Source organism: Haemaphysalis longicornis, unplaced genomic scaffold, assembly GCF_048455015.1.
Source record: "Haemaphysalis longicornis isolate Haplotype H1 unplaced genomic scaffold, Haemaphysalis longicornis Haplotype H1 scaffold_9, whole genome shotgun sequence".
NCBI classification, from domain to species: domain Eukaryota; kingdom Metazoa; phylum Arthropoda; class Arachnida; order Ixodida; family Ixodidae; genus Haemaphysalis; species Haemaphysalis longicornis.
In genome coordinates, this window is record NW_027526460.1 from 23864763 (window position 1) to 23886044 (window position 21282).

Sequence of the window (21282 nt, forward strand, 5' to 3'; positions counted from 1 at the left end):
TTTGGTACTTGACTTGCCAGGAGCCTTTCAAAAAAATGTGGTAATGCAGCCTAACCACGATCTTCATGCTTTTTTTCAAGTGCAGCAGCCACGTCCCCTTCCTCAAAAACACAAACTGCAGCTCGCAAAAAACGCCGTCAAGAATCTCAATGTCGCTGGAGCGGGAAAATTTAAACTGATTCTAAAGGTGCAGTGCCTAGACTAACCACTGGCCGCATTAGGTGTACAAGAAACGACTAAAACATGTCGAAATAGACAATATAGATCATCGATCACTGGTGATCGATTTGAATAGGTGTGGTAACGAGAGAGTTAAGATGCATCCCTTGTTGGTGCAGTGGGGGATTTAAAGGGGTGAGAGGGGACAAATGACGCCACGGAACCAGCTGCTAGAATTTTATTTAGTACGCAAGCATTACTCACCTACTTCAGCTGGTTTTGTGGATTTAGAAACTCAACTTTTGGTAAAGCCACCCACAAAATTCAGTTCATAACTTGCACAAAGGTCTAGTATGTGCACCAGGGGCAACGTGGGTATGCGACAGCCTGACGTTACATTTAACGTCAGGCAGAACCCACAGCTCGTTGTGCAGCGAGTACGACGTGGCTTGGCATGTTATTCAGCTTAACGTTAAGGCTACCTAAAGATTGTGTACACCTTGCGCTGCATACCCCACAGAGATGCGCTAGTTACATGTACAGTGAGGCCAGCTCAGTCATATGCCCCAGGAGTGACAAGTGTTTGCACATGTACATTTATTGTTCAATTTCAAGCTTATTATAAATACAAGAAATGAAAAGTAGCGCTAATGTTTGAGCTCATGGCAGTGTAAAAAACCAAAGTGCAACAAAATTTTGTGCATGGCATATCTCACAGGTTTCGCTCAAACATCTCAGTAGGAATTCGAGACTGTTAGGTAACACATTTCCTGTGCAACACGAAGGCAATTTTAAGTAAAAGCAAAAGCAACACAGGACAAGGCACAAAATCTCGGCATTCACTGGATGCTTAGCCTGGAAGAGGGGTGGAAATTTCAGGCCATGATCATATTAGTATTTTGCAAAATGTGCGTTCGGTTATGACAACTGCTAGCAAAGGCAAATGAGCACTGTAGCCTTTTCAAAAACGACCACTGTAGCCTTGGCAGTGCTTATTTTTGAAAAGAAAGACACAGCGGTCCTCACCACTCCTTCCATGAATCTGGCATTGCATGCTAGGTTACAAAAAGCATGCTTGTAATGAGTACAGTGTTAAAGTAAATGTCACTTTCTGCGAAAGGTTGCTGGACTTGCACATCAGACAATACTTTGCAAAGCCTGAGCCCACAAAAAGGCGGGGCCCCCTACTACATTGCCAGCGCAGCAAACTCCAAGACAACAATGGTGAATAGACGACCTGGTGTCCCCAGCAGCTTACTGCTACTAAATGAACCCTGCAGTGAAATCCCTTCTTCAGGTAGTCCCAAAGTATGGGGAACAGCATCAAAAAAAGTTACCCTATTGGCCAAGCACTAAAGAAGTGAGAGGGGTCTTCCAGCACGTAGTAAATCGAACAGTTCAAGCACATTTTTCGTGCCAAAAGGATGTTGTGAGCAACATCTGCTGCCAACAGGTGAGGCAGACCAAAGAAAGCACAAGCTGAGATTCACAGCACCTGATGAGAGAAGCGCAAAGCAGATTGACTAAAAATGAACCCATTCTGTTGGTCTCCCTACCTTCACACCCAGCCAACTTGGGTGAAAAAAAAATCCACTTTGGCAACGCCCACCCGTGACATGAACTCACACGGTCCCAGGAAGCCCGGCTCATGCTTAGCTTGGCCTTAGCAGGCAGCTTGAGACAAATCACCCTTGCAAGGTGTAGCTTCATGCATCATGCCAACACACTAGGCCAAGGACTTGAGTACACTGCAGCTATCAGAAAAGGCAGAAGACGCGCAAGTGGAAGCCACAATGGAAGCCCAACTGTCAAATCAGCATTAGCCCAGGCTGGAGTGTAGTGAGAGTGGGTATGCTGGGAATCACATTTCCCTCCACAGTGTCTTCTTCAAAGAAGAGGCAAGTCACGCTTTTTCCAACGCAAATGTCATCACAGTCAAAGCATAACACAGCTTTCAGATAGGACCCTGTTTCCCACCAGACAGGTGCTGCCGGCACACAGAGGGGGAACGCTACCGAAGCAAGCAGGTTGGTAAGGTTTACAGGGGCTCCAGTTTGGTCAAGATAGCTGGTATTGCACTGTCCTCTTTTTTTTACGTGCGCTTTTGCGTGACAGAAAACACGACTAGGATGAACAGCAAGATGAACATGCAGTCATCTTGCAGCTTGCTTTAGTCCTGTCCTTATTTTCTGTCACATAAAAGCCCCAAAGCACCAAGCCTGCTTTGTGTTTCGCTTAATAGCTGTCAAGCACTATAAAATCACTGAAGCCTTGTTTCCGCTACGGTTTCCTCCTGTTGGGGAGTGCACCCTCGAGGCAACCAGGTTGCCTGACAGCTTGCCGTGGTACGGTGGGCCCAAAGGGAGCTTCAGAGGCCCACATCGTAGTCGGGGCAGTTGTCCAGCACACTGCGTGTGTGCAGCAGCAGGTGGTCGGGGTTGAGTGTGGCTGCAACCGCCTTGTCCCTCTCCATGGCCTGCACCCAGCCCAGGAGGAGGGGGAACTCCGTCGGCATCTGCAGCTCGGGGAAGATGGTCGAGAAGGCCCGGACACGGGGGAAGAACGGCCACACCATGTAGTCCACAAAGCCGGGACCCTTTTCTCCTGCAGGTGCAGCAAGGGTGGTTTTTTAAGGCGAAAGCGTTAGATGTCTCATCAAACGCGAAAAGTGACCGTGGTTGTTGTCAGTGACAACACGAATCGTACCAAAATGGCCAGAGCGGGGCAGCCAAGTGCTCTGAACCACGGCGCTAACCCAGCACTGTGCCAGAATGGAGCATCAATTATACCCGTGCCACATGTGCATGAAAAATGACATTAGGTGTTTAAGGCCTTAAGATACCGATTGACATTGTCCGGGCAGGCCGTGCTACACGAGAAAACGCAAAGGCATTAAATGTGTTAGGCATGACGGTGAGAATGACCAAAAAGGGGAATGCACCCATATTTAAGATGTTTTAACGTAGACAAAAATGTCTTAAAATGGTTAAAAACGTTTTTTTTTTTTTTGTAAAAGAAAACGCTATAAGAAATAGTGTTTTCTAAAATATGGTGTGAGCCGTTTCTAGAAGTGGCTTCAGCAGCTGCTGCCCCCTGCCAGCGGTAGCCAAATATAAGAAATTCAAAACGACGAGTAACACGATGTTTTGCCTTTTGCCACTGTTTTAGCAAACTTCGTCTTCTTCAGAACTTCGCCACCAAGAGTACACAAAAAAATCGTCTTATTTCGAAGTTCAGCTACATTTCCGCGTCAACACTGTGGTGCTGAGAGTTTTGTTGGTTCCATTTCGGTGCTCATCGCATTCGAGAACAAGCAAACTTAAGGCATTTGTGAATGCATATGAGTTGTGTGGAACTCCTTAAACAAAAAATGACATTAGATTTTTGCATGTAATAGCGTTAAAACTTAAGGTAATAAGCACTTGATCTCATTTTTTGTGTACGTGTGGCACAGGTATTAGCGCGATGCGTGCCCCACGACAGGTGAACACGACAACCTGTGCAGAGAACAGGCGCACCCCGAGGAGAGCTCCGACAGTGGGGAAGCCACCATGTGAACTGCAGCCAGTCTGCCTGCCGGGGTAATTGGCGTCAAAAAATTAAGAAACGAAAGCAAGGAAAGGGACGCAAACACGGTGCACCAGTGGAGAAATCTTTAATAATCACCGGCTCTCCGCTTCAAATCTCGTAAGTACCCCAAATTTCAGTGCACAAGAAATTTTTTTAACTGGCAGTGACCTACAGTGGGACACACAGAGGGGGAAGGGAGGCACACCATGTACCGTACTTACCCGATTCTAACGCGCACTTTTTTTCCGGAAAAATAGGTAAAAAAATCGCATGCGCGTTAGAATCGGATACGAAACCGAAACAGCCAAAACAGCGGGAATTTCGTCCCACCCATCGCCATCGCCATCTCAAGATGGCGCCTAAGCTTTTAGCCATAGAGTTAATACTTCTCTTTTAGCAACGATTTTTCGGACGCAGGAAGCATTAGCGCCTAGGCTTTTCTAACAGCGTTCACATAAATCGTCAAATCGTTCCACTTGCGCGCTTGATAACAGCAACGGCAGCAGCGGCTCTCACGTGTTCAAAACGAGCGGTCGGCTGAAGCGTGGGCCTCTGGAGAAGCTCGCGGGATGGGCGTGCGAGGCGTGGGCCACGATCCCAGCGACCATGGTTGAACGTTCGTTCAGAAGTGTGGCATCGCGAACGCGCTTGACGGCACCGAGGACGAGATGTTGTGGTCAGCGGAGAGCGACGAGGAGTGAGATTAGTGAGATTACTTAGGGAAATAAATCGCCTGTTTCTCTCGCGTTCGTTTTTCTTGCTCACAAAGTTCTGTGCGCGTTACAATCAGAGGTGCAAGTTTTTTCGTTTTTTTTGCCAGGAAAATCGGGTGCGCGTTAGAATCGAGTAATTACGGTACCCTTATTAAGTTGCCACGATTGTTGAGCAATGAATACAGCCACTTGGATGACAGGCACACTTTGTCCTAGAAGGGTTGAGCTAATAGTTCAGCAATTGCTGAGCAGCTTCTCCAAAAGAGACAAATCATAACCAACTTCCAGAACAGGTCTACTTCAGAGATCAGAGCCCCACGTATCCAAGACAAGAGCAGGTGCAGAAATCTTTTCAGGTGCGGAAAAGTGTGAGGACGTAGGCATCAGTAGCTGTTAAAATGATCCAACCAAGGAGCACTGCATCAGCAACAGCTCAACTGCCAAGCTAGCCTGCATGGTGAGAAGGGAAGGCGTATTTCTTAATGCTTCGCTGCACTGCACCCCACATGACATCTGGCTTCGCGCTATAGAGAACATTAATAAAACGTAGTCGTAGGCTGCGCCCTAAACCTAAGTGACCTAAAACATACCAAATCACCATTTGTGACAAAAAACAACCGGAAGAATTGAATTCTAGTGCAATAAAGAAAAGTACTGAGTTTAGAAAAAAATCTTCAGTAAAAAACATTAAAGTGGATCTGCTGAGGCTCCAAACCAGGACTACAGAGCCCGAACGGCGGGATCGTTTTAGCAGCAGCTCAATATGCATGCCCAGACACCTCTGACGCGAATGTCCTGCTCGATGCTGACATCACAGAGGCGGAAGTGAGAGTGGCCCTTCAACACCTCACAAAAAGCACTGCACCGAGAGCGGACGGCATCCAATATAAGTTACTTCGCAACCTGGACGACTGCGCCATAACCCTGTTGACGGCTTACTACAACGATGCGTGGCGCAAGGGCACTCTACCACAGGAATAGAAGCACGTGGCCATCATCCTGATACCCGAACCGGGCAAACCTCTTTCATTTGGCAACCTCCGCCCAATCTCACTTACTTCGTGTCTGGGCAAGCTTCTCGAACATATAATTCTTGCTAGGCTGCAACCACATCTCGAAGCCACCCACTTTTTCCCCGACACAATGTTCGGTTTTCGTTCCCACCTGGCCACACAGGATGTGCTCCTCCAACTCAAGCACGACATCCTGGATCATCCCAACAGAGCTCAAACACGCGCCGTCCTGACACTCGACCTAAAAGGTGCGTTTGATAACGTCGCACACGACCTCATTCTTGACAATGTGGCATCATCAAATTGTGGAGAACGCACATACAATTACGTCAGAGCCTTTCTGGCTGATAGGACAGCCACCATAGGGTTAGGTGAGCACCGCTCACCACCCTTTCAACTGACTGGAAGAGGAACGCCGCAGGGCTCAGTTCTATTCCCGGTACTCTTCAATGTAGCCATGGCTAAGCTGCCTCCTCTACTCAACGCAATTCTGGAGCTTCGCCACGCACTGCACGTGGACGATGTGACCATGTGGGCGACACGCAGATCGGACGGCCAAATACAGGATGCCCTGCAAGAGGCAGCAGATGTAGTTCTGAACTATGCCTCCCTGGGGGGCCTGTCTTGCGCAGCGAAGAAGTCCGGGCTTCTTGTGTTGCCTCCCCGCATGTGACCAGTAACCAAGCCAGAAATCTCCGTTTAAATTACCAGTAATTTGATCCCGTGCGTCACCCGAGCCCGAGTCCTAGGCCTCCATCTACAGTCTAACGGCCGCGCTACGCACACAGTTCACCTCCTCAAAACCCAAATCACGCAAATCACGCACATGATCCGTGCATCTCCAACAGACGCGCCGGCCTCAAGGAAGCAGACACCCTCCGCATAGTTCAGTCCCTACTCATCAGCCGCCTTGCCTACCACGTCCCCTTCTACAATTTGCTGCGCTCTGAACTCCAGCGCCTCAACACTGCCTTACGGACGGGAATCAAAGCTGCCCTGGGACTTCCCCCCTACACTTCTACACAACGTCTTCTTCAATTGGGTGTCCACAACACGATAGAGGAAATTATTGAGGCACAACGAGCTGGTCAGCTTATCCGCCTTAGCACCACCCGCACCGGTCGTCACGTGCTCGCCAGCCTGGGATACCCCGAGCCGTCGTCACCTCTCCCACCAAACCCTGTGGCTCTTGCCCCTGTCCTTCAACGTTTACAAGTTGCCCCGCTCCCCAAGAACATGCACGCGGAAACCAACCAGGGCCGACGCCACGCCCGAGCCGAAGCGCTAGCCCGCCAGAACGGCCATGACCCACATGTGATTTACACCGACGCAGCCAGTTACTCAGCCAACCCGAACGCTAAAGTGGCAGTGGCCTCTACAGTTGCTGGCAATGTGCAAACAATTTGCTCTGTACGCACCGATTCCATCAGGGTGGCCGAGGAAACAGCCATAGCATTGGCTGTGTCCCACATCACCACTGCCCGACCCGCGGAAGCTGACGACGATGATACCTGGGCAATTATAACAGACTCCCAAGCCGCCTGCCGGGCATATTCTTCTGGAATCCTCTCCATCCAAGCAAACAACATTCTTCAACACTCCGATCCATCCAAGCTTCCCTTCATTCGTATCGTCTGGACCCCTGGCCATGCCTCCCTTCCTGAAAATGAGCACGCACACGCGCTCGCCCGAGAAATGACCCACCGGGCGTAAGAGGAAGCGAACAGACAGATCCAGGGTGGCTCCAAGACATCAGCTTCCATCATCCCATCCCACGAACCTCTCAACTATACACTCACACTCGCATACTACAGCACACAAAGAAAAACACTACCTCCACCCTACCACTCCCTATCCCGTGCTGACGCCACGTCATGGAGACAGCTCCAGACACACACGTTCACAAACTTACACCACAAACACCTCTTCTTCCCCACCCAATACGCTAGCAACTGCCCGGTTTGCCAGAGTCCCACTCCCACCCTCTACCACTCTGTATGGGAGTGTTCGCATCCACCAGACGGGCTCACCCCTATACGTATCCCCACCCTCTCCTCTTGGGAGGCTGCTCTGTCCAGCACTGCCCCGCAAGACCAACAACGGCTGATCGAGCGGGCCCGCCGGATAGCGTCCGCCATTGGAGTCCTGGACTGAGGACCCTACTCATAGATGCTGCTCTTTGGCTAACAAATGTTCAATAAATGTTTTCACCACCACCACCCAGTGGCACCATACCGGTCATGTGGGGCGCTGAGCGAAGTCTTTGGAAACATGCTTAAGGGAGCTATATTCGAAACTTATGCATTTATAACCTAGAATGTTGTAGCAAGTCAAGCTATAGTGTGCGTGACACCTACAGAGTGTCTATGCCGTGTGAGGCAGTGAGTGTGCAACAATCGCAACAAATTTGTGTCGATTATACTATGTCGTGGCAGAATACAGCGACATCTTTTGGGGATCATGTGGCGTGGTCACAGTTGCTGAAGGCCCACATACCATGCCCCGACAATGCATACTCCCTCACCAAGCGCCATAATGGGGTATACACCTATGTGGTTGGTGCCTGGCAGCCTTTTACACCTTATTACAAAGCTACCTAACATGCCAGGCAGCTTGCAATGAGCCAGGAGCTACCAAGTCACCCAGTCTATCTATGGTGCCCTCTGATGCAAACTTGGACAATGCTTGTGCACAAAGCTCGAGTAGCAAAAAAGAGGATTGAGGCACTGAAATTTCGAGTTTCCACTAAGTGTGGCGAAACTCCCATGAACAGTTGCACTGTCAAATACCCTCTTCTGCTGAACACTACAGAAATTAACCATGCTGTAAGACTCTTGAAGCAATATTCCATACGGCAACTAGATCAACCTATCTTGTCTAACGAATGCCAAGGGGGGGAACCCACCAGAAAGGTAGGGAGTCTTTCTTGTAGCCAGTTCATCTTCAAAGACACGCACTTTCTCCTTGAACTCCTTCCATAGCTCCACACGATTCTCCTTGTTGTAGTGAATCTTCAGGACTGGCATCAAGGCCTGCGAGAAGAGGAAAAAGGCCTCAACACAGTCTCTGAATGCTCGAGGTGAAGCTACACTCAAACACCTGATTTACTCGCAAGCAACATTTATGCGGTAACATGCAACTACATAATTTCACCCAACACCTGTGCCATCTCATGGTGCTTTAGTAATTTTGGACACAAACACAACAAATCTAACATATAATTAGGTTTAACGTACCAGAGCTCAATGAGATCTATCACAGCAGAAGACTACAGGACGTTTCCTTTAGCAGTAAGAATTAGTTATCAAAACTGAATCCTACAAATTCGGTGTTCAAAGTGTCTGTCAGCACCTGCAACACCATGGTGCAAGAAAAAATTAATGTTGACAGGAGAAACGAAATTGTGGGCAACACCACCAAGAAAATCAGCGCCCCCTGTAAAAAAGAAAAAAGTTGGTGAACGATCGCACCGATGTAATGCAAATGAACAGCATCCGCACCAGAGATTGGTGATTGATCAACTAACCTTCTGATTAATCAATTAATGCTTTAGTTGTGATTATTTTTTAAATCAGTTAATCGATTAAAGTCACATGAGCGAAATTAAACCAGGGTGTCATGGTATGGTCAAGTTGTATGCAAGCATGTTGAGGATCATATTTGAGTTCAAATAACCCACCTTACTTCACAACAGAAAACGAAGCAAGTATGCTGAGAGATGATAGTGGTTAAAACTGCAAGCTGATATCTAAGACAGACAGGAAAATGGCTACTCTAAATACAAATATGCGGTAGGCACTCCCATCGTTTACCCTTATATAAATCAACTATGGCGAGAGCAAACCATGATTATTCGACGCCACCTGCAATTATGGCGGATGCCGATGTTCATGATTCTAGAAACAGTGCGAGGTACAAACGTGGCGATAAGCGTGCCGCCCGCATCAGCGCCATGATGATAATCTGCTCAGCTCATCTCTCTCAATCTTTCTCTATCTCTCTCTCCCTGGTATGTCTATGCTTAGCCCTACCTTCTATTCTTTCTTCTCTCTCATCTCTATTCTTTCATTCCCACTCTACTCACCTCTCCCGCACTGGGTTATATGCAGGTGACCTCCATGCCAAGCTCAATAATATCCCCAGTGCACTTCCTTTCCTTCTCCCTCCCCTCAAACCACTACAAACAGCTGTGAAAGGGCATAGGAGCATATTGATATTAGTTATTATGATATTTTTATAATTATCATAAAGTATCATTTTTATCATTTTCTTCTTAAACCAACACAACCTTAATCGATCAATTAACCAATTAAAGCCTACCGATTATTTCGATTAAAATTTTTAACCGATGCCCAGCCCTAATCCGCATTCATGCTACAAGAACAAACACTAATGATAGGGGCATAGTTTTACAGTTGAATACATCGTTGCATCTGCAGTAAGCACTGCAGCCGGTTTAAATATACCAGCGATAGAAAAGGGTGAAGAAACCAGCTAACCAATACCAGGTGATACGGAAAGGGGAACAATTTTTTTATAGCTGTGCTCCACTCTGGTACAAGAACAGCAACAGCTCATGTAGTGTGTCACTCTGCCAAAAAGACCGACCTGTAATGTGCACTCGCGCGCGCTTTTTTGAAGGAGATTGCGTTTAAGGCGTGACATCACCTGCTTTGTCTCATGCAGTTTGTTTCTTGTCACTGCAGTACGGTAGTTTATAAGCAGACAAAGTCTGAAAAATCCCGGATGCAACTCGCCTCACATTCAGAATGCTCACAGTAATGCACTCTTTGTGCTGCATGAAAGAGCAGCTGGCTGCGGTGACGAAGTGCAGAGGCAACTTTCATTCTTATTAGTAAGTTGTACCCAAGTCATTCCAAAAACAATTCCACCAGGCACTTTCAACAGTGACCAGCGGCTTCAACTGTAACCTATATTTCGAAATAAATATCTAAAATGCTGGTTGATCAACAACTTGTGAAGATTACAATAAGTAGGGCAGCCTAGCAGAGAGAGAGAGAGTTAATTTTCATTCCCCCCCACTGGAGTGATGACTATACTCACGGCGGAGCCAGCCTCGATGAACAGCTTGTCCCTGGCCCTGCGGTAGGGGTCGGTGGGCATCAGCTTGGGCTGCCCATAGGCATCGTCCAGGTACTCAGCCACCACCAGGGACTCCCAGAGGAGCTTGTCGTCCTGCTGCAGAATGGGCACCTTGCCCGCAGGGTGCAGCTCCAGGTGCCACTCGGGCTTGTCCGCCAGGTTGATGTTGATCACCTCGTGGCTATCCCCCAGGCCGGAGAGACAGAGAGAGAGCAAAGTTGCAACCGCACTCAAAAAGAAAAACACTTGCAGATACAAACTCCTCAACGTCATGAATACTTGGGGACAAGGCTAGTTGGTTGGGCGATACATGGACAAGTGCTATAGCGGACATGAAGGAATAAGGAGCACCATTGCTTTGTACTAGGCCTTGCAGATATTGCTTCTTAGCTGGAGTACGCATACTTACTACATGCCAGTTTCATTCCAGAAAGGCTGAAATGGTGACTTCAAGATGGATTAAGGCACCTATTCCAACGGTGTGAGTGGACAGAGTCATTTTGAGAAGCTTTTAAAGCATGGAAGTGTAGTTTTGAGGAAGCTAGCCACATGCTTTGAAGCTGTGCAGGCTTGAGCATAACTGACATGAAGAGGAAAGAGCACTTCCTAGGGCAGGTAAAAATGCGTGCACGCAATAGTATTTGTTGTGCTTTTTTGTAACTGATTTGGATGCACCCCAGATAACAGATGTGCACGTCTTTTCATAAGTGAATAACCATTGACCATCTGGTATCAAACAGCAACAAAATGATTGGAAGTCCTAATTAAACTTTTTTCAAGATTAATAGCTTAGTGTGGGGGTATAAATCTTGAATGAAAGAACAACCCACGATTTGCACATTATGCACACATAACTTTAGGTTAACTTTCAGAAACATAAAATGTGACTTTATAAATTTCACACTTTGACAGATTTTCAATTCTAAAAAATCACCTGGAGACCTTATAAGACAATTCAAAGAAGAAATAAATTGCTTCCTGAGTTATCTTGAAATGAGCCTTCCAGCACCATGCAGCAATCACATTTCTTGTCAAAAGAATGGCAGTTACAATTCCCTCCCTCTTCTTCGTGTAATTTGACCAAAGAGGATATTTCTGCATAAAGGTGCTCAGTCACTTTTACCAGCAGTAACCTTCACACAGCAGTAGAGAAAGCTGGTGCTTCATGAATTAAAGGCTTTGAAATGATACATTTCTGCAGTAGGGTTTTGAGGTAATAGGGTTAAAGATTAGTCCTGACCACTCATCAGGTGATCTCTGAGGCACACTGAAAGAAAAACTTACAATGAACATTGCAGTGGTTTGTTCCCGGCTCATTCTGCAGACTGTATCGCCAGCAAATGCTTCCAAAGAGGCAACAGTGTTCGTAATTTTGAGGAATAAAAAGCACCTACTATGTAGTATGCGCATCGTGGTGACCAACCAATTCTGCATTGCCATTACCCAATTGACACCCAACACTGTGATGGAACAATGCGGTGGATAAGAGTTTTTTCCAATCATTTCCACGGCATTATTTCTTTCAAATAGTCTTTGGCCGAAAATCAGCAACCTGAGCTAGTTTCGGCAAGACTTGTCCCCCCCCCCCCCCCCCAGCAAGGGGCAAGGGTCAACGCTTGTGACCAGCACTGCCCATATAGGCAAGCCTGCTCCCAGCCTGCATTGCTTCCAAAAAGGACCCGAGGGAGGTCTTTCTTAGACAGCAGCTGGACTGCAGCGAGGCGGCTTACTCGATGTTCTTGGCGTGCAGCACCAGGAGAGATCGCTGGCAGAAAGGACAGAACCGCATACTGTAGATACGCAGCTTGCCTGGGGCCAAGGGTGGGCATGGCATGCCTGCAAGTCCCTTCATATTAGTCAGCAGCACAGGGTGTTAGGCATTTTTAACCATGCTATGCTACCACTTCGCAATCCTTGAATCATCATATAAGAATGAGGATAAAGGGATAACCACAAAGAGGGATTTTGGTGAGCGATGCGACAAGTGGAACTAAATAGTCTACAGCGAACTAGCGGTGTTGGCAACAGCGAAAAACTGTCGCTCACACTAGTAGTCCACTGTAAACTATTTAATCCCGCTTGTCGCATCACTCACCATAATCCCTCTATGTAGTTACCCCTTAAATGCTGGCCACCATCATGGAAGTGGATTTTCAACAATGTTTTGTGGTACTCTGAAACTTCGGTGGCCACCCACTACAATTTAATTGCCAGACATCACCCTTGCCTTGAAAATGTGAAGTGGGGTGCTTTCAAGTAAGGAATGTCAATCATGGGTGGTCGGTAGCATTTGGTTTTGAGGGGGGCAAACCCATTGTATTGAGGAGGAAGATGGAGAGGGATCAGGGCGGCGCAATTGTTCTGGGGTGGCTTGTGGGGTGGCACGGCCATGGTGTCAATGTAGTGTGAGCTTGTGCACCCCAATAAGAATTGCAACTGCAAGTTGTCAGTCGTTGCGGGACTCGAACAAACCCATCTGTTTTAGGTCAAGCAGCGTGGTGGAACAAAATGTTTTTTGTTCTGACCGTGAAAGTTGATTGCCTTGACAGGGCATATAACAGGGGTAAAAATTTGTCTGAAGCTTCCGAAATAAATTTACACAGTAAAATTTTCGCATGGCTGCTGGTCAAGGCAGGAATGAAAATGTGGGAATCCTTACATCAATTGAACCTCATGTACCATCTGTTGTTCGATCCTAACAAGGCTAGAGAGAGAGATAAATTTTTACTCTCCAAAGTGCACCCTCGTCGTATAATCGTGACCGCCTTATAACCGAATAAATACGGTACTTTACAGTGTCAATATTGGTTCGAATCTCTCGGACATTTATCATCAACGAATGAATTGAATGTATGAAACAACGTGAATGAGGACACGTTGTTTTACCGTACACAAACAGTGAGATACGTAGACGGCGAAAGTAGACACACCGTTGATTAAAATGGGTACGGTCTGATTTGTGTAGCGTACTAGCACCACTAGCACGTGCCGTGCTTCATACTTTCGTGTTTTACCCTCACACATGATGGAGAACCTTTGTCAGAGTGCGCACGTAGGAAAACCACGAACAATACCTGCTTTGTAGGCCTTCAGCGCCATCGCTTCAGCGTGCAGCCTCTGTTTCGGTTGTGGCACAAGTTTATGCGATCGTAACAGCTGTAGGCCCGGGTCACGCAACCTCCTCCACAGTCGCCCGAAGTAAATTTGCGTAACTCCCATAGGGCTCAAAGTGGCTAGTGCGCCGTCGGGACAATTTTTTTATACAACGGCACAACTGCGGGTCACGGCAGCATGCGCGGCAGGGGTGAAAATCATTGGGTATCCCTACCGACTGCAGCGCCATTGCAAGGCACTCGCCACCGATGTGGTTAGATTTGTAATTGAAATTTTATTCTCACTGTGGCTCTAACCGCATTTGCCATTTTTAAAGAACTGAAGTGCTGGTTTAAAACCTAATTCTTTGTTTGATTGCTCTTTCTTTTCGCGTGAATAAGTTTTTGTCGGCGTAGCAGCGCATCGTCTGCTTGCTGCAGTTCCTGTGGTTCCAGCGTTCGAGACAGTTCCAGTTCCAGCCGTGCTGAAACACTTTTGAATGCCGTTCAAGCTGAGAAATTTCCGGTATATTTTGCAAGGGTAGCGCTACGTTGGCTAGCCCCGCCTGATCCAACAACAACAATAGCTTCTGAACGTTGATGGACTTGGTCTACTTCAACTTACAAACTTTTTCTGGTAAGCTGCACGCCGAAGAACTGCTCAATCACCTTTATAACTCTGTATTTTATACTCCCCCCCTTCACCCCGCCCATTTTTTTTTTTCACGAGCGTTCCAGTGATAACGGCCGCATCATAAAGATCCATCTTAAGAAATCCTCCATGGAGTGCATATGGTGCGTACATTATGATTTTATAACTAGTTTTATTACTCAATCACCAACACCTTTCAGCCCAGTTGGGCCAGCCACAGCGAGCAGACGATACTACTTTTCGCACTTTCTAGGTTTGAAATTCAAGATTTACTGCAGTCTGCAGGCAAGACAGCGAGCAGACGAGGCTACTTTTCGCTCTTTCGAGGTTTTCAGGACTTACTCAAGCAAGGAAAAGTTTTAAAAAAATTACAAGAAGAAATTGCAGAAACGTTCATTTATTCTGTAAAAATGGCGTAACGTGAAAAGTGGTAGGTTCAGTCAATGCCTTCTAAAAAATTTTGTAAGAGGCTTTGGTTCAGTGCAAGGGCGCCGCCGTTTTTCCGGTGGGCTCTTCGCCCTGTTTTCATCCCAAGCTGCTAGACCACGAACACAGACCAGCCGAATAGATGCGTAATTGGTCAGGTCAACACACGAAATCGCTACAAAAAAGCAAACGTAGCGGATTGGTACGTTCATAACCGACAAGAAGGAATAAAAAAGAATTACGAGAAGTACCAAGTGGGAATTGTCGGATAAGCACATTGATCGGAAGATATTTTTTCAGCCGCAATGTAAGCCCATATATCAAGCCTCTTTGAAGCACGCTTCCCTAATATGTATTCCCGATTGCTTTGCTGGAAAGACGTTTTGCAGGAGCAATATTAGAAGTCTGATATCAGAGTATGATGGTTTGAGGGCCTTTTATTATTAAGCTCCATAAAACCCGATGTATCCCTCCACATAAAGCTATGTACACCAAGTACCCTAAGTCGGAGAGAGAGAGAGAGAAAGCTCTTTATTAGAGGAAATCAGAGAGGTCTGCCGGCATGGTAACGCCGACATGCTACTCTGCGGGGTACGGGAGGAGGGAAAAAGTTGCAATAGGAAGAAATGTGGAAGGGAGAGAAGAAAGAAGAAAAAAAAAGAAAAAAAAAAGAGGAAGCGTGTGCGTTGGGGACCGTCAGTGCGACACGTGAAAAGTCTATGGACGGTTGTAAAGTGCAAGGATGGTCGCTCATTGAATTGCTAGGAAGACATGTTTTCAGGGTGTTAAACCCGATCGGGCGGCGAAGAGACGCCGTTCCGAACTGCCACCACTTCTCACTTCATTTCGCTTCCACTTCTACATTTTATACACAGGGGCAATATGGGTGGTCTTGTATGAAAATGTCAAAGCCCCAGGGCTTTTACTTATTAGAATTTTGGTATGCGGTGAAAGTGTGACACCTGTAGCGTTGCCGACAAACAGACGGGTTTCCACGACGGGTTTCCAGGCAACGAATTTGCGTACACTAGGGAAGCCAACTAATAAAAGCACTGGGGCTCAGTGCCGGTCTTGGGGGTGGGCGACCAGGGCGGTCGCCAAGGGCCCCGGCAAAAAGTGGGCGCCGACGTGTACTGAACTGAATACCCTCCCCCCCTCTCCCTCCCTCTTCGTCCATCCATAAAAAGAGCAGAGTGCGGTGGTGAACTTTGAAGCGAGGGAGAAAACGCCCGTGCCCAAATAATCCCAAATTATAAAGATTATACCGATAAACATGGACCCACAATTTTGCACACAAAAACGAGGGTGCGAAGGTGGAATTGGCCTTCCGAGAAACCGCCTGAGGAGGCTTCGGGAGACCGTATTTACAAAACTAACTCGAGTGCAACGTTTGCCTTCCGCCACTTATGCTTAAACGAAATGCTGAAACAAGAACAAAACGAAGAACGAAGTTATCGGCCCGAAAAGTAAGTTACACATAAGGCGCAGAAAAAAGTGACGCAGAAAATTGAATTGATCTCATTTGTGGGTAAAGAGCGATTTTTTTGTTACATTCTGCATGGATATGGAGAAAAAAATCGTACAATGTTCTGGCTACTTTGGAAAGAGAGGTTGCGTTTGCAGGGTCTAACATTATTTTAAAGCTCGGGATTGTTTTATTTCAAGAGAGGCAAAGAGAATAAATCTTCATTTATCGAGCAGAGGCTGATGTTATGGGCTTCGCCCGTGGAAGGCATCCCTGGGATTCTTTGGCTTCAATTGAAATCTCCTCCCTCCCGTGTTGCAAACAAACTGAAGAAAAACTTTACTGCGGCAACCCGTGGCTGGAGCTGTCTTCTCTTACGTACATTTGTATGTAGGGCTGTTAAAGAAAAGAAAGACAGAAATGCTTAAATTACTAGTGCGTGTTGAACGTCTTGAAGATAGCAACAAAATAAACGGAAGAATTCCCTTTAAAGTACAAGAAAAAGCCTTGTTTTCGTATTAGGCTAACTAACCTCGTCCATCCTGACAAACCTCGCACGGTCTACAACATTAATTGAGGAGGTTGTCCTCATATTGACAGCGATCATTTGGCCCCGACTTTTGCCCGTGCACGTGTGTCAGGAAAAGTGGTTCGCCAACCCCAGACCGCAGCCGGGACACTTTTATACAGCCCCGAATAAATTCATGATTATAAAAATAATATATGTTGCATTTTCTTTGTAAAAGCCAAGAGATGCCGCCAATACACTGTCATCAAGTTTAGCGCTGAAACTTTGTCCTTCTGTCAATATGTTACCTGAGTTGTCTACCTGGAGCTATCGCACCCATTGTTTTAATTATTCAGTACTAAGACAACCACTTCCACATTCCGACGATGTTTCTTTGTCTGTCCAATCTTTAATGATGAGGCGCGCGTGCGTGGTACTGTAGAAAAATCCGTAATTTTCGGGCGTATTCTACGATAAAAAAAATTGACTCCAATCCACGCGGTGAAGGTGGTTGGAAAGCAAAGCTTTAAACGACACCCACAACAATTGCCCATGCGACGTCAATTGAATTCACACACGTGGCTTTGCAAAGAGTGAAACCAGAGGTTCTGCCAGCCGTTACCTGGAACTCGCGGGGGCGGCGTCCCGAACGCAGCAGCAGCGTCGGCTACGGCCGGGGTAAAGCGGCGGACGACGCCGCCGCTGTAGCCCGGCCGTGATTCGGAAGTGAGAAAAACGTAGAGGAGCGCCTTTCGAGGGGTGAAACAGCGGAACTTAGCCATCCCGATGTGCTAGCTGGGGGCGACACCACCGCGTGACACAAGCGTAGACACCGAAACGATTCGGCATGTGAGCTTACTGGTTACCATTTAAACCGATTTAAACTAGTTAGTTTAGTAAGTTTGAGAATTGCGAGAAAGCTGACGGAACTTTTACAATCGCTATTTATCAGGACCAGTTGCTCCTTTCGCCTTTTGTAATATCGAATTGGTATTAATCAATTTAGAAAACGGAGTTCCATTCATGGCAAGCAGTGCGCCAAAGGTAACGTTTCTCTAGCGCCCAGATGTCTGTATGTGGCCTCTACATTTTGTTTTCCCGCTCTTCAAACCAATTTCTAACATATCTTTGCCGTACGACCACTTAATTCTGTCGGGTCCGGGCAACCCAGGAGGTGCTGTCGAACAAGTTAATCAAGCCGTGCGAAGGAAGCGCGCAATGGACGCGAAGCTACGACAAAGCAGGCCCAGAACAACCGTCGCGAAAGCAGACGACAAAGCCGTACCGCCGACGCACCCGCCGGCGAGCAGGCACCTCCGCGCGGGGAACGCTGGGTCAATTCGCCGCGCCATCTACAGTGTGCTCCCTGAGGGAAACCCTCCGCTCCCCTGCCTCACCCCCCCCCCCCCCCCCCCGCCGCTTCCGCCGCGTTGGGAGTTTATTTCCCTCACGCCGCGAAAGAACCGTTGGCTGGTAGAGGTAGTAAGCTTTCCTTTAAAAAAAAAACGGACACTTTATTGGTCTTTTCAGCACGTAGATCTTATTCCTGCTCCTAATATTTGAGAGTAGCTATAGCCCTACTCATTTCGCTTTAATTCCCGTCGTATTGGTGCCTCTTACACTGGGTGGTTGCTTGTGAAGGCTCAAAATCAGACAGTCAACAGAAGGCTTAAAATCAGACAGACAAAGTCAGACAGTTACTAATGCGACAATATTGGGGCTTTGCTAGTGCGCGCTAGCTTCTTTGAATAACCGCAGTTGTTTGACATTTTGGTTAATACACCTAACCTTTTTTTCCGTGCAAGCCTCTTTTCGTTTATGCGTTTTAAGCACCATTATCTTGAAATGTACATGGTCTGTGACCTAGCTGATCGGATTTTAGGCGGCGTCATGCATGAGAACCTAATTCGGGCTGGCGCATTGATTCGCGGTCTCCGTTGCAGGCTTCAGCCACCTAAATACATATCTCACGTGAATGAACTGTCAAACACGATTTCGTCTTACAATTAGATATCCTACTAAAAAAATGAAAAGCATCAATCGCAAAAAGGTAATTATAAAAAAAAAATTACCACCCCTTCCTAAAGAAAGTTGAGAAGTGCGAAAGCGATAATGTTTTGCCCACTAAACAAGCATTTACGAACAATTTAAATGTATATTGATACGTGATTTATGAGATGTCTAATTGTACTCCTGCTTCATGATCGATGCATGTGTTATCTTATCCAGAACTGTTTCAACTGACCGTTTTCACACAATAGAAGCTCGGTTTCACGCTTGTAGGGTCGTCTTAGTGTTTAATTGTTATGTTATTTGTATCGGGATATTTGTGTTGACAGAAGAGTTCGAGCCGTTTTCTGTCATCATGCTCTTTTCGTAGGTGGCCATGTTTACCTGCAAAACAGGCAATGTGGGGAAGCCAGCTTGCAAAAACCAAGCTTACACTGATACTTTGAAGGTCGGCTTCACCTCTAAAAATAAATGCATTGCTAAAAAGAGTAAGATATCAAACCAAAATACTATGAAGGCCCCAAGATTTCCTTTTTATTTTTTTTTATGAGAGCTTTTCGGTCGTTCAACCAGAATATGGAAAAATGCATCAGATTTTTGACAGGACGCCACCGGCCCCACTAAGAAAATTTCCGCCTTGAAAGAAATTCAGTGTGTCCTTCCGCTCTTTGAAGAAGGATGACCAGCGAAGCTGTGGTGCCGAGACAATAAGCTTTTACCGGGGCGCAGTCCAGGCAGTGCGCAAAGCAATGCACGTTTGTTGGCAATTTGCGATTGAGCATACTTTCTAATTTACATGAATGAAACTTGGATGGACTGGAGTTTTATTCCAGCGGACAAACATGGATCGTCCGTTTCCTACCCGGAGAAGCCCATGCCCATGTTTGACAGCAGACGGGAATTGCCCAACATTTACAACTTCACTGTGAAGTATGTAATTTTGAAGCGTTAAGGAAATCTCGCGTAGTTGTAGAGCAGTCTTAGCGAATAATTGCCAGATAACTGATTTTGGGATAGTTTCAATGGAACAGGAGTTGTGGCCGTTTTATATAATCATACTCTCTCCGTAAACTGATGTGCTTCGCTGTACAACGCATAATGTGTAAAATCCAGCTTATAATTAAAGGCCAATAAAGTCGTCTTCACCCCTCAGCACAAATTGATTGCTGAGAAGACATCTTTTCAGGGACAATATACGCCGTGTTATATAAAAATATGGAGGACCTAGGACGTTTTTTTTAATTTTTTAACACGAAAGTGTTTTATGCCCGGATGCACGAAGATTTCGCTGACGTCATATCCGTCACGGAAGTGACGCCTGTACAAGGAAGCAAGTGGCCTGTAAAGGGTGCACCCCTGCACACGCGGTCTTCTTGCAGGGAAGCAACCTTTAGTACTAAACAGTACGTTATAATTCCGGTTGTTCGTTTTCAGGTTTTATATTTTAACCCGAAAGTGTTTTATGCCGGGATACACCAAGATTCCACTGACGTCATATCCGTCACGGAAATGACGCCAGTACACCTTTGCCGAAGCGACCCGCCAGCAGGACTTCGCTCGCCAAGCACAACACAAGACAGTCGCCGACCCGCAAATCATGCTCAGCTGCAGATTTCTCTGCACATTTTACTTTCGTGTTTTACTGACTCCTATGACAGAAGAATCAACCACAGTTTTTTGTGATTTTCCCCTTACGCTGAAGGTGTAGCGCACAGTTTTACGATTCCAGAGATTTGAGTGGGCGCCGCAATGTGGCGCTACACTCGTGTGGTATTCTTGTCTACATCGCTCTGTAGTCGGAGATAGTCTGCTGGATCCTAGCCACAGACAGCTGTACTGTAAAAATGAGTTTGACGGGCGGGGTGGCGTCTTGGCATCAGTTCACACCGGGCGCCGAATAAGGTAAGGCCGGCCCTGCTGGGGCTTTCATACCTTGATATGAGACTGCTCACGTTGCCCCTGGTAGAATGTCTCCCCAGCAATGCATCTGAGCATAGCAGTGAAGTCAGCATTAAACGGTCTCGGTGTATAGCGGAGCGGTTGGAAAGAATGCGTACGCATTAGTAGACAATTCTCAGAATTTCGACCGGCTGTTTCACGCTGTTGTGCAACATTTTGCTTAGGCGCTCCCCTTCTAGATCCTCCTCTCTCATCGATTAGACAACACCATATCCCAAGGGCCTCTGTTCTCTTACACCCTCCCCCTCTTCCCAACAGAAGTACCCGCAGCTGGTTAACATGAGCTGTCAAATCACTATGATTTTAATGAAAATTTCTCCCCTCTACCTTTATTCAAGAAACACACAAGTGAGTAGTTACTATTGTGGAATTACTTGGTCAGATTAAAGTCACGTGTTTTTTGACGAGAAAAGGGCATTTAAAAGGGTTTTTTCCCTAACACCACCTTCTGCGCCGAGTTGCTGACGTCGGTGATGATGACACACAACTCCGTAGGGACAAATTTGGCGGTTTGCTAGCGCGTTTAACCTGTACTACCGTAGAGATGGCGAAATGACTAGAGCGAATATCCAATATAAAGCACTACCTCTAAGCCGACGATATATTAAAAAA

General features: G+C 46.7%; 1 protein-coding gene across 1 annotated transcript; it reads right to left on the reverse strand.

Annotated features, from left to right (window-relative positions):
* Nucleotides 1-723: 723 nt before the first annotated feature.
* On the reverse strand, nucleotides 724-13800 carry LOC144153741 (glutathione S-transferase omega-1-like). The gene is made up of 5 exons (XM_077685433.1): nucleotides 13633-13800; nucleotides 12289-12394; nucleotides 10520-10739; nucleotides 8361-8487; nucleotides 724-2763 (listed from the first exon to the last, which is right to left on the reverse strand). The coding sequence occupies exons 1-5, from the start codon at nucleotides 13775-13777 to the stop codon at nucleotides 2528-2530; spliced, it is 834 nt and encodes a 277-aa protein (XP_077541559.1). The 5' UTR covers nucleotides 13778-13800; the 3' UTR covers nucleotides 724-2527.
* Nucleotides 13801-21282: the final 7482 nt, after the last annotated feature.